This window comes from Eptatretus burgeri, chromosome 10, assembly GCF_056783735.1.
Source record: "Eptatretus burgeri isolate ZD-2024b chromosome 10, Ebu_testis_v1, whole genome shotgun sequence".
In the NCBI taxonomy this organism is placed as follows: domain Eukaryota; kingdom Metazoa; phylum Chordata; class Myxini; order Myxiniformes; family Myxinidae; genus Eptatretus; species Eptatretus burgeri.
Genome location: NC_140970.1, coordinates 43,534,224 through 43,548,026, shown reverse-complemented (window position 1 = coordinate 43,548,026; position 13,803 = coordinate 43,534,224). Strand labels below are relative to the sequence as shown.

At 44.8% G+C, this 13,803-nt stretch overlaps 1 protein-coding gene across 5 annotated transcripts in view; it reads right to left on the bottom strand.

Annotated features, from left to right (window-relative positions):
- The window catches only part of GMPS (guanosine monophosphate synthase), a 53,096-nt gene that overhangs the window by 15,371 nt on the left and 23,922 nt on the right, over positions 1-13,803 (bottom strand). For all 5 annotated transcript variants that reach the window (XM_085898063.1, XM_085898060.1, XM_085898061.1 and 2 more), the window contains 3 exons: positions 7,273-7,466; positions 4,281-4,446; positions 2,778-2,929 (listed from right to left, as the gene is read on the bottom strand). In XM_085898063.1, coding sequence (XP_085754189.1) covers positions 2,778-2,929; positions 4,281-4,446; positions 7,273-7,466 — 512 coding nt within the window. The remainder of the gene's footprint in view (positions 1-2,777; positions 2,930-4,280; positions 4,447-7,272; positions 7,467-13,803) is intronic.

Below are 13,803 nucleotides of genomic sequence, written 5' to 3'. Positions count from 1 at the left end.
ATTTTTTTGAAAAAAAAGTTGCAAATTTTTTTTGGGGGGGTTGGAAATCACTTAAAACATGTAGAAATGCAAAAACAAAGATTCAATTTTTTTTTCAAAATGGCCGCAATAGCGGCCATATTGGACTTTGGACCAAGTCTAAAATCTAATGGCATGATCCTTGGACCATACCTAATCCCCCCACCAAGTTTCGTCGAAATCCGTCCAGGAGTTTTTTCCATAATACTGTTCACAAACAAACAAACAAACGCACAGACAGGGGTGAAAACAGTAACCTCTGTCCATCTTCGATGGCAGAGGTTAACTCGAAGGGCACTCAGTAGAGCGCATACCTCTACCCGAATCCGGATTCAGATCTTCATCATAATCAAATCAACTTGTCGTTGTCGCACACCAAACCTGTCCACCAAGTTTTGTCCGAATCCATCCACAACTTTTTCAGATGTCGTGCTATATATTGTTTTTGGCCCCATCTATCAATGGTGAATAATCACTTAATTTCTAGTATCTTGATCTTCACCAAAATCGAATCAATTCGTCCTTGTCACACACACACACACACACACACACACACACACACACACACACACACACACACACACACACACACACACACACACACACACACACACAACCTGCCCACCAAATTTCTCCGAATCCATCCCAAACTTTTTTGAGATATCCTACACACACACACACAAACAAACAGACAGACAGAAAGGGGTGAAAACATTGCGATGGACAGAGGTAATTACAGTAGTCTGCAGAGAATAACTGCTTAAAGACTAGAACGGCATTCAGTAGCACGCATACCTCCAGCAAGCCGAACAGTTTGCATTTTGTATCCGACTTGTTGGCCGGATCTGGACCTGAACCAAAAATCGAATCGGCTTGTTCTTGTCATCTAACCAACTCATCCACAATTTTTTGAGGTATCGTGCTCACAGACAGAAAGACAAACATACAGACAAGGATGAAAACATTCAGTGGTGGAGATAACTAGAGTTAAAACCACAGTTGGACCTGCAGTAGTAACTCTCGTCGAGTGACGCTACTTTTTTCCTGGGAATACACCAATATTATATCTTTATTATTGTACATCTCGAGGTAGTAAATTGGCAATCAATGGAAGATCAATCAACTATTAAGTGGCAAATGTCAAATTTTGACAAAGAAAAAAGAAAAATTAATCTTTTTAAAAAGTGAAACAAATGACCATCCATCCATTGGGACCATACTCTGTGCAGAGCGTTGGTGCTGCCGAAGCAGTCTCCTTGGCTATTCAGCACAATCCTGGATGGGTCGCCACTCCAACGCAGGATACCAGCAAGCTGGCACTCATTTTGCCGACCTCGGAAGGATGACAGGCTGAGTTAACCCCATCTGGTATTAATCCAACAGATGAGTGGAATTTGAACTCAGGATTCTTAGATCCCAAGCCCGCCACCCTGACCATTAAGCCAACACCAGGCAGAAACAAATGACAATGTGAACGAAAAGGATTTTGGATGGCCAGTATGTAAAGGCGCAGTCACACCTTGACGTTTTAGCCAGCTTATGCCGATTTTTGAAAAATTTGTCTAAAACGCTGTCACACGTCGAATACGTTATGGGTAAGTTTTGGAAACATCGAGAGCACGCAGAAAAACACTGCCAAACGTCGTAGTACGCTGGCTTTCATCATTGTACTTTGCGGTTGTCCTCAAATTTTAACATGCTTGATATTTTACGGCTTATGCCAGCGTATGACTCACAAGTTCCGCTACGCTGGCCATAAGTTGTAGGCACGTTATGCGATCGTTGACACACGTTACTTGTAAGTTACAAATAAGTCGAAACACGTCGAGGTAATGTTTAGCGTACCTAAAACTTGTTTTTAACCTATGAGTAACGTGTTGTAGGCACGTTACGCGATCGTTGACACACGTCCACACACGTTACTTGTAAGTTACTCATAAGTCGAAACCTTCAAGGTAATGGTTAGCGTCAGTGTTCCAGACTTCCTGGTTTTTTTATTTTTATTTTTCTTCAGTATGACGGTGATGTTAACACTGATTTCTAGTGCGGCTATGATTTAAATCGTTGAGCGGCAGCCTATTAATTATATTATAACCACACTAGAAATCGAAGTGTTAACATCACCATCATACCAAAGAAAAAAAAAAAACAGGGAGTCTGGAACACTGATGCTAACCATTACCTCGACGTGTTTCGACTTATGAGTAACTTACAAGTAACTTTTAATTGGCTACGTCACGTCATCATTGGCGATACGTGCAGCGCGCTATGCATAAGTTAGACTATCTTTGGGCATAGGTTGTGAACGCCGACAAAAGGCTAAGCATTCGTTGGTATAAGTTATCTAAAAGACAACGAAACGTTCTGTGTCCGTTACTAATATGTTATGCATACGACCAACTCGTTATGAATACGTCCGAATCTTTAAAAAAAAAAACATCAAAAGTTAAACGTAAGCCAGCAATTTACATACATTTTGATACGTTGCCATTGCTGGCTAAAACGTCAAGGTGTGACTGGGCCTTTACAATACTCTGGATTATCGTGAGAAAACCTTTTCACATCGAGTGGATTTACACTTTCATACTATTGAGCAAAATTTATGATAGCCAAACCCACATTCTGCATAATAATACCTTGCAACAACAACAAAAAATTTCCCCAGTAAACTGCAACCCAAAGGACGAACAATGCAGGGAACCTGAATAAGGCAAATCACACTTAATTACCGAGAAAACATGAGGCAGTAACACCGTTACCTTGACAAAGGTGTCTCCAATGATCTTGCGCTTTTCCTCTGGGTCGCTTGTCATGTTCAAGGTCTTGCTGACGAGCTTGCGTGGTGTCCGATCCTCCGCAGAAATGGGCAACGTCGTCGTACCATTGTAGAACACATGCATGGCGTTGATGACTGTCCGGAACATGCACCGAGGAAAACCCCATTAGAGAGACTTTTGTTTTGGGTCACAGGTCAACGGTCAGGTTTTGCAACAGTGCCTGACAAGCTGACGAGAACGCGGCGACTGAAAGTGACTTTCAAAGTGGTGCAAGGTGGAAATATAAGCATTTACACTGACCCAATTTGGGAATCGCGTTAACCCCATCAAATACTGCAGAGCCACAAGCAAGTTGTGCAGCGGCAGGGCACCTACCGTGAATAAAGGCCAAGTTAAACTGGCGACCATGATCGCAAGAAGGCCGGTTGATTAGTATCACGAGACGTAGCTGCACATCCCCATTATTAAATCACAACTTTTGATTATTCGCTCATTTTCAGCGAAGTAGCAATTTCTTATCACAGTGATGTACCGCAATTTCCTATCGCTTTTCTATTGAATCTAAGCACCGGCCCAAGAGCAAGAACGGATGACAGATGCAGAACATAACCTTAACCAAAAAATACACAAATACTCTATTTTTGGAACTTGAAATTTAAACTCCCCGCTCGAGAAAATAAATGCATGCTACCCAGCAGCAGGCCAATCCAATCAAGGAGGCGCTCTTTAAACTAGCACCTGCCCAATCACAAAAAACTGAAACGAAGCAATAAAGTTTGTGTTAGTTGGTTGACGTCACGAGTGGCATCTCTTTAATGGCCGTGCACTGAAACAGCACGAGAGTGATTGCGAATGCCCAGCAACGAAAATGTCCGGTAAATCTGACGTACAGGGTGTTGGTTTAACGTGATTATCAACACGATGAGCCGGTCATTGCGTGATAACGGTCGACGGCTTCAACTTCGCCTTTCCGTATGAAGAGCTGGAAGCGTGCTGCAGCATGCTCACAGCCTTTCTCCACGGGTCAGTAAAATGCATCAGGTTACACTATCTGACACAAGGTGCATTTTTAAGCAGATGTTCCAAATAAGCTCGAAGATTAATGCAATTGCGAAAAGGTTGACATAAACCTAGAGGAGTTTGAAACGAGACTCAACTGCAAGTCTCAAAAGCTTTCATGTCATGGTTCTGCCATTTGCTGAGTGCAAGGCACACTGGGTAGGTATGGACACCAAAACAACTAGTGAGGTTTTCGTGTGGCTTTCAAGTGTATAAATTGTTTGACAAAACGTTTTCAACACCCTCAATCAAATCAAAAAATTATCCCAGAAACGCAAAAACAATTGCGAAAATATATAATCAAGATAAAACCGCATCTCCCATCCTTAATCTCTGAATAATGGGATATGTTGCAAATCATGTTGCAAGACTGAGATGAACGAGTGCGACAAAAGTGTCCACAATTGTGTACAAGTATTGTCCTACCTCGTACATGCAGACCCAGCTTGTTGAGCGCCTCTTCGACGGCCTGGCTCTCGCGCTTGCGCATGAAGCCATTGTCTATGTGCAGGGTGATGAGCTGCTCCTGTGGTAGCGCTTTCCTGAGAAGGGCGGCGCACACTGTGGAGTCCACTCCACCACTCAGAAGCACCTAGCAAAACGCAGGTTACAAGGAAGTGTGTTCGGGTGTGGAGAGGGAAGATAATCATCATTGTTGATTCATAAAACCAATCTCGATAATTCTAATCAGCACCATTCACAACTGAACCAGCATTACTGAAAACCAAGCATCCTAGAGAATACTGTTGCGGGCCAGGGATCGGGTGAGAAGACCACCAGGGGGAGAAGCTATCACGGGTTCCCACCATACTCCCCGGAATTGCAGGCCGTCGCACACGGATAATTCCGTGACACGGCGGGTCGCTAACCGACCGTGAACGGCAATAACTCAACCGCGTAACCTCGGGTCCTCCCTTCAATGGGTTAGCCGGGTTACCTAATTAATCACGTGATTTCATTACCGGGCAACACGCCCTCGGTACACCTTGTCCGAACCGGATCACTTTACTGGATCGGATGCAGCCGAGCGACACTGCCAAGGACGTATCGGCTAAAAGGAACGGATCGTTGGGAATAAAGTCCCGGCTAAGCGAGGAATCGGACCACGCTGGATCAATGAAAGAACAGACAAAAACGAGCTGGGAACATTTCTAATAATAATTTATTTACAAGCAGGCGAGGATAGTTATGTGGCACAGTGAATAGTAGTATTATTCTTTTGTGTAATGCAGGAATAGAAAGAAGCGTGAGAGGTGCGGCAATATACAAGCAACTTACAAAAGCAGACTTAACCCAAAATAATCATCTTCTGCAATCTTAACTTACGAGGACAGGCACCAGGACAAAAAAAAACACACACACACACACACACACACACACACACACACACACACACACACACACACACACACACAAAACCCGATGAAGAGGAGTTAATGAAAAGAAAAAGGAGGAGAGGAGATGAGGCTAACGGTCTCTCAATACCTTGCACGATTGTCCGATCGCGCCACCAATAAGTTTTGGGGGGATGCTCCGCTGGGCGTGAAGGGGGGGTCTTGGGTGGAGAAGGCGGAGTCGAGAGCGAGTGGGTGGAGTGGTAGACGGGACCAGGTGGGTGGGTGGAGTCAGCGCCGTATGGGCGGAGAAGCGGAGTCGCAGACGATGACGACAGAAGGGCGGGTGAAGAAGGCGGAGAGATCGATCCCAGGCTGGGCAGAGAACGGGACGAGCCGATAGCAGCAATGACAAGACACCAAAACCGGAACTGGAACTGCAGACGGCCTCACCACCGTCCTTTCTAGACCCTGGGGTGCAGGGTGGGGGCATTACCCCAAATCGGCCGCTCTGATTGGACCAAGACCACTGCGTGGCCCGGCTGTGATGGCCAGACGCGGCTCCACTCCACTTCCGGCAAGATAACTCCAAGCTGTGGAATCGTCTCCCTCCGAGCCCCATGATATGAATCGCCCCGCACCGAACTTCATGACATGAATTTCCTTGCACCGATCTCCTGAACCATGCCCCGGCAACCGGCCGAGGGTCGTGTCGGCCCCGCATGCCTGCCCGGGCACCCCCGATTAGCGCTGATCAATGCCTGCTCTGCAATGTGCCACGCGGCCCGAGAGATCCGAACTGCACAGCACGCCTCTGCCTGATTGAGGCTTGACCGGGCGAAGAGACGTCCGCCATCCGTGGAGAACACCCGCGGCCGCCAGCGAGGACCGACGGTAAGGTGTTCGGGTAAACTCATGCACAGACCAGAACAAGATGTGTTCCATCCGTGTCCTGCTCTGTACGATAATAAGTTGTCACGAACTAAGCACGGGTCCGCCTATCGAGCATGTTCCATACCGTGCGTACGGATCAGCCATTATAAGTACGTGGCCAGCGCGTGGGTCCGCCCAATTCTGCTATCGTGTGAGCGGGGCCAACCCCGAACTGTGTCAGGAATTGAGGGGAAGGATTGGATATAATAATTAGATGGAGGTTTGGAATGAAAAAGAATATAGATACAAGTATCAGATGGAGAAATGGAGGGAAAAAGAGGATGCCGATATAATTAAATCCAGAAATGGATTGAAAACAACGTGCCGCCCGTATCTTGCACACTTGTGTCCTGTACAACATGGTGTGTCTGTTGTTTTCTATTATCGGCCTCTGATGATGTAGTTATTGGCACCAAGCTGCCAGCCACGCTCTTGCCGATATTGGGTTATTTTCTTTGTGTTGTGAAAAACAACAACCGTGCAGCCTCTTAAAGAGATATTCATTCGTATGCCTTTTCAATGCAACCAGCAATCTCATCCCAGATCATTGGAAACGTCAGACGAGCATCTCGAGCTTGCGGCAGAGGTTCTTTCGAGGGTATCGCTGTTTCCTCGCAGCTGTGCTGTCTATGCTCGTGTGGTGTTGTTGCAGCTGTATATTCCCCTCCCCCCGGCCGCAGCACGTACTGCACGTGTTGGCCTCCACGAGGACGCATACGTTGAGGGAGTGGCTGCAATTTTTACAGGCGGCTGTCTGAGTGCAGTGTCTGCCTCGATTTATTTCAGGAAGAAGAGGAAAAGAGTAGGAATGAAGATAGAGATATAATCAGACCTAACTATGAGATCCACACAACGTACTGTCCCATTGTCCCACTAAACAAAAGGGAAGGGACTATCTGAACGTATATTAATGGAATAACTGTCTAGGGACTGCTGTATGATGGTTGCTATTGCTTTGGAGAGATGCAGTTCCCAGAACCGCAACAACATATTGGTAGATACAAGCACAACATTCAGCATAAAACAAAGTTTGTGACAAAGGAATACGGCAAGAAAGCCAAAGTTGTCACCATGGAAACAGCAGATAATGCTCACGTGACAAATCAGTGGGTGAGATTAACAAGGAAGGAAGGGGGAGGGGTGAAACGAACCAGCACACTTGCACTTCCCACATGCTTTTGAATGTGGTTGATACACTCGGTCTGCCGGCTGTGCACCGTGTACAGTCCGCTGCAGCCCGCCACCTCGTACAGAAAGCTGCGCAGCATTTGCTTTCCCTTTACTGTCAGGTCCACCTCTGGGTGAAACTGCACGCCAAAGAGCTTTTTGCTGTCATTGGCGATAGCTGCACAGACGGCACAAAAAGGTGAGGCCATAACACAAACTTGAGTCAATAAACGGTACGCCAGGAGCATATGAAAACTTCATTTGTAAAATGGCATGGGGGTAAAGGTCGTTCAGATTTGCAAAGCACGTACAAGTATTAATGCCCAACATTACATGATCCTACAGGATGTATTTTTGTAGTGCGAGATACCAGAAGGCCAGTCAAGGACTGCAACCTTATGGTGTTTATTCAGACACCAAAGGCTTAATAAAAGACGAATTTCAGAATAAAAAGAGAGGATTGAAAAAAAATTCTCAAAAGGGAAACAATTCACAAGCATTACCAGGAGAACAGTCGCAGAAAGCATAAAGGATTGGAAGCCAAGGCAAAGAACAACAGAAGATGAAGCAGACACAATAGGTAGAGAGATAGACAAACAAAATAAAATAAAATAATTAAAGAGAAAGGTGAGGGGAAAGGGAAATGTAAGTGTTGGATAATACAAGTCGATAAATGGATACATCTTGAACTTTCAATAAGCAAACTCTTTTACAATATAATCTTCCTGTATAACCTTTGTTTTTGTATACATAGTCGAGGCTCATGGAAGAGCTAGTATTAATACACTGAATGGATCAAGACACAACAGGAGAAACGGAACAGTAGGGATAGGGGGGAAACACCAACAGCAGAGTTGAAGGCCAAGATGGAGGGAGACTTAGACAAACAATGGGTATGAGGAGGAATGGGGGGGAGAGGAGCAGGAGATAATGCATGGGGTCGACAAGATGGATACAGAAGGAAACTCCGACAATGGAAAACTGGAAAATTGGAAGGAGGAGTAATTTGGGTGGGGTTGGGGAGGGGGGTTAACAAGGTTAGAAAATATCATGATTTTGGATTGGGGATGATCTGAGATGGTCGTGAAAGCAGCTGTCTTGAAGATCTGGAGGGAGGATTGAGATTGAAGAGGATGTGCAAGTTGGTTTGCCTTCGGTCAGATTTGCCTTCCAGGAGGAGAAGGCAGGTTGTTTCTGAGCAACTGCCTCACCCCAGTATTCAGGGTACCATGGGCGGGAAGAAGGGTAGGATAATTGAAGATGAGATGGAATTAATCTGGCATGAGAGAGAGGGGGCTGCTTGCAGTTCCTGCCATCTGTTTGAGTGAAATGCCAGGCTGGCTGGCATTGAGGCAGCTCTCTGAGAACAGCCAGACAGATGTTGACTTTCAGATGAACCAATTGGAGCAAAGGAAGAACAGGAGACATATGAAGGAACGTTTGTCATCACCAAGTTCAGAAGGGAGGATTTGCCATTGGGAGAAATCTGGGTTGGAAAGGTCACAGATTGCATCAGTCCCAAAGAGTTACAGAAATCCTTTGCTGAAATGCCATGGTTGGTGAGAAGGGTTGCCATGGTTGGAGAGCAGCCAAGTTGCATGGTGACAATTGAAATCACCACATATGAGGAAGAGAGTTTGGATGAGTGGTTAAAAGTGTGTCCACGTTTTGTGTGAGAGAGAGATGCAAATGGAGTCGTCACTGTTAGGAGGATGGTCCAACACACAGATGAACAAGAGGTGGTGGTATTGGGACCATACTCTGTGCAGAGCGTTGGTGCTGCCTAAGCAGTCTCCTTGGCTATTGGGCACAATCCTGGACGGGTCGCCACTCTGACACAGTGTACCAGCATGCTGGCACTCATATTGCCGACCTTAGAAGGATGACAGGCAGTCAACCCCACCTGATATTAATTAAACAGTTGAGCAGGATTTGAACTCAGGATCCTAGGATCCCAAGCCCACCACACTAACCATTAAGCCAACACCAGGCAGACAAGAGGTGAGAGTGGAGGAGAAGTCACAGCCAGAGGTACTTCTTGGGGTTGGGAGGTGTGAGGTCAGTACAAAGGCAGTGATAAATTGAGTTATTGATGTAAAGTGCAACTCAGCCTCTGGGGCATGGTTCGGGCCTATCAAATCGGAGGAGACTTCAGCAAGTTGTTTCTTTCAATGTGTCCAAACCATTTCAATCTAAATTTATGTATTTCACACTCACTGGAATTTGTTCAAGTCTCTCTGATATCTTTACTCCCTATAAAATCATCCCAATATATTTTGCAGAGATGGCTTCTGAAGGTTAAGAATGTATATTTGTGAAATAGTTATATCCATAGTGCATGTTTAGCATCAGAGTGAGATATATAAATCGTAATGGAATATACATCGATATTTGTACAGAAAGCCTGTCATCTACTCTCCCAATGCTAGTGTCAAGAACAACTTCCCCTCTAATCCCCTTCCAATGTTTCATTCCCAGTAATCTGTCCTCAATCACCTGTTGAGCAATAGCAGTCCAGTGGACCAGCCAAGGTGCAAGTTTTGGCATGCCCTAATAGGCCTGGAACATTCGGGATTGGCCGAGATCAAGGACAGGGTTTCGCCTTGAGTGGTGCCTAATCCACCAATTAGCATGGAGTAGGCAGGGCCAAGTTATGTCACAGGGATCATGTGACCACGTAGCTTAGAGCGAAGAGGGAGCAGCCAGAAATGTGTGTCCATCAGGTGTGGGGTTTGGTGAAGGAGGACATGCCGTAGAGCTCGGGTGTGGAGGCGGAGCCAACACCTCCCACCATCTACCCATCCGTTCCTTTCCGGCCCAGAGCCCAGCAACATGTGGGGCTCCCCTTTCGACCTGCGTGACCAGGGTCCATGCCTGCATTTCGTGCTTGGGACACACCCCTTTGTATTTGTGATGCCTGTATGGGCCATTCTGAGGTATTGCATCTCTTGTGATTTTCTTTGGTCCTTCTACTACTGAATACTCGAGACCTTTGAGGATAATATACGCAAGATCTTCCGTCTGTACGAATCTCCCGGGCACGTATTTCATTTATAGTAGGAATTTGTAACTCATATCTTAAGAAGTGCTTTCCTGTTCTTCCCCTCCAGTTTTTAAAGACATTTATAAACATACTGGGTCTCCTTTAGGTTATTCGGACTATCACCTATATTCAGACATATTTATAATTTTTGCCCCATCAGCACCGTTAGCATCCATTATCGGTGGATATGTGCACATTATAAGTATACATATTATTATTATCACGATCGCAGGGGAAATAGTGGCGTTGGCTTTTATATTCCTTTAAATGTTACAAGACAAGAGGCATTGACAGTGTAAGCGCTCCATGAAATTCACTCTGGCTGGACACTGTGATTGCTGGCACCGACATTTTGAGTATTCGGTGTGGAAATAAATCTGGCGGGCCGCCTGATCGGCCACGGATGTTACACAATGAGATATATATACATATATATATATATATATATATATATATATACATATATATATATATATATATATATATATATATATATATATATATATATAGATATGTGCAAATAGGCCCTTGATCCAGCTGGGAGCATCTGGATTGAACTGGAAAAATATGTCTAGCATGTTTCTAGACAAGTGCAAGTGGAAAAGGGGGTGGGGAGAACCCTTAGCTAGATTACGGTAAGAATAGCATGGATCATGTAACCACGTAGCTTAGATTACTCTTGTTTCGGGGAAATTGTCAGAGTAAGTCGTATTGTTAAACGTGCACCGAGGAGGGAGTGAGTGTTAATTACAAGACAGTAGAGAGTAAGTTTGTTGTGTAAAACCTCCTGTTTTCTAGCAAGGATGAGTGAGGACTTGCAACTGGGAAGCGCATTGTGAACAGCATGGACTGTTTGGCTGACGCATAGCAGGCCATGATGGAGAGGTCAGCTGTGGAGCCTTGGAGAGGCTTTTTATTGGGGCTGCCACAAAGGCCGGGACAGCCATAATGAGGCACGCTTACAGCCACAGGCGGCCAATGAGAGGGACCAACCATGTATGAAGTTTACGAGGGCCATGACCGCATGCGGAGTGCGGGAGTTGGAGTTGGAATCGGACCTTTACAGAGGCATCAACCCTTTTTTCATCACAATCCTCTCGCCCCATGCCACACCAGCCCTGTGCAGTGCCAACCTGCACAGACCATACTGGACTCACAACCCTCACTCTTTTCCCATTGTTGTGCGAGTCCCAGTATTTAAGCCTCCCACTATAGGACAGGGTGGGGATTTTACCTATTGCATGGTTTGTTTCTACAATTACTACGCCCAAGTTTTAATGGTACCTCAGAGTTTCTATGACCCCCAGGAGTACAAAGCCACCATTTAGATTTGTTTTTTTATTTTGTTTTATTTTTTCCTTCCATTTTATTCCTGCCTATGTCCGATCTGCATCTCGGAGCCGGCTGCGACTTTCAGAATGCATTTTGCATCACCAATTGTTATACAAAGCATGTGCGGTCAACATATTTTTTGATCTTATCCTAATTTTAAGGTCATGACCTAATTATGGATTTTTTTCTACATTTTTTATTTAACCACAATGTGATGAATTTTTGTCCCATAAAAATGAAATTGCCCTCTCCAGATAGCCTCGAGTAAGGTGCATTTAAGCTTAATTTACATCATACGCCTCCAAGTTAAAGGTCAAGGTGAAGGTCAAATGGAGGTCTTAAAAAAAAAAAAACTAACGTGTTTTTGGTCATCATTCAATTTTGCCAATGCTGAATCTCAAAGTCCATTTGGCCTTACTCTTTTTGGATTGTAACACAGTAATTTTTTTTTTTTTTTAAACACGTTTTTGATCATAACTTGAATAATCTTCCTTTCGATCTTTATGATGTTGAGCGTTTTGGATAGATTGTAGGTCCGTAAACAAACATGGCTATCATTGGATCACAGATGCCGGGGGGGGGGGGGGGGTGGAGTGAGGCTTACTCCTGGCGATCGTAGATACCGATTTCTTTTTGGTGCCATAGTTGGATTAGGCTTTGGACATTTATCTCCTCCGTACCCGAATCATCCCTGCCTGTGTCTGTCGACAACTTGCTTTGCTCCTTACTATTTTTCATGTCCTGACACCCCTTTCCCCCATATTCATTCCTTTTAATAAACCCCATTTTAACGATAAGAGACGTTTTTCCATCCCACGCATTGTGCTGCCAAGTTCAGCCTCAGATTGAAACGATCCTGGAGAATAGTGGTATATTGAATAATCGTTTTGGTCCTTCATAGGGGTATTATACCCCTGGCACAGATGGACCAGACTAACAGGTCATCTGACATGACTATGTTTAGCACGTTTCTCAACAAATGCATTTCAAGACTGTATTACAAATACAGTGAATTGTAATGTTTCATTGTCACTGTTTGGGATGCTTAGAGTCCAAAGTATAATAGTGTTGCTGGAACTGTGATGGGGGCAATGGGTGTGAAGTAGAATAATTATGCCATTTACAAACGTTTTGCATAAGTGTGTGTTTTATATGTGAAAATGATAGGGCAAGTGTCGAGGTTTGTTTAGGATAACCGTGACATTGATCCCTCCTAACCGTAATGTGTCGAAAAGCTTCTCATTTTCCCCGCCCCCTCCCCCACCACCCCACTTCATTAATCGTCTAAATTGCTCCCTCCATAAACTGCCTGTGTTTTGCTTTTAAATGAACCATTTCAGCAGCTCTGCAAACCCCAGAAAATTCCCCCCTCCTCCAGGAAAGGCAAGCATTCGGCCTTGCAACCGTGTGCAAGGTAAGAGCTACAACTGTGCTGGTAACTACCAGGGCCTGCTTTAAACTGCTCATAACCGCAGGCACGGCAAGAAGCTATGAGAAGCCAGACGGAGAGCCAATGAGCGCACGGTCATGAGGTTATGAAAAGAGTTGGCAGTTCAACGGGGAAAGTTGAGCGAGGAGTGAGCCTTGTGTTCAGAATTGGGGAATAATAATCGCGGCGTGACTCAAACCCATTGCCATTGTAAATATTGGTGCAAAGCCTTTGTTTTAAAACCACATTGGTTTCTCCGAGGTATAATGGCTCGCACCCATACTTTCAGATGGACGAACCAGCTGTAAGTGACAGATCTCGTTAAGAGTTTCTGTACGTCGGAAACTAAAGAAAATATATGTTCGGCTTTCCTGGAGGACGACATACTGTCTATGGACCATCCATCGGTAAATTGGCAATTGTCCCGGTGGAACATTTGACCTCAAGTTCACCCCATGGTCCGCCGTTACATTGGTAGTCAGGATTGGGATCAGGACCCTGGTCAGAATCCAACCACCATTCCAATAAACAAAGTTTTTAATTAAGTAATATCCAATCAGTGATGTTTATCATTTGCAAAAAATACTTCCTTTTGAACACCCCTTGTTATATTATAGTAGGGTTCACAATGTTAAAGAAATAAGACTGCAGGAATTATTTCTTAACGACAAAAGACAACACATAATTTATATACAACAATGCAGCAGCACA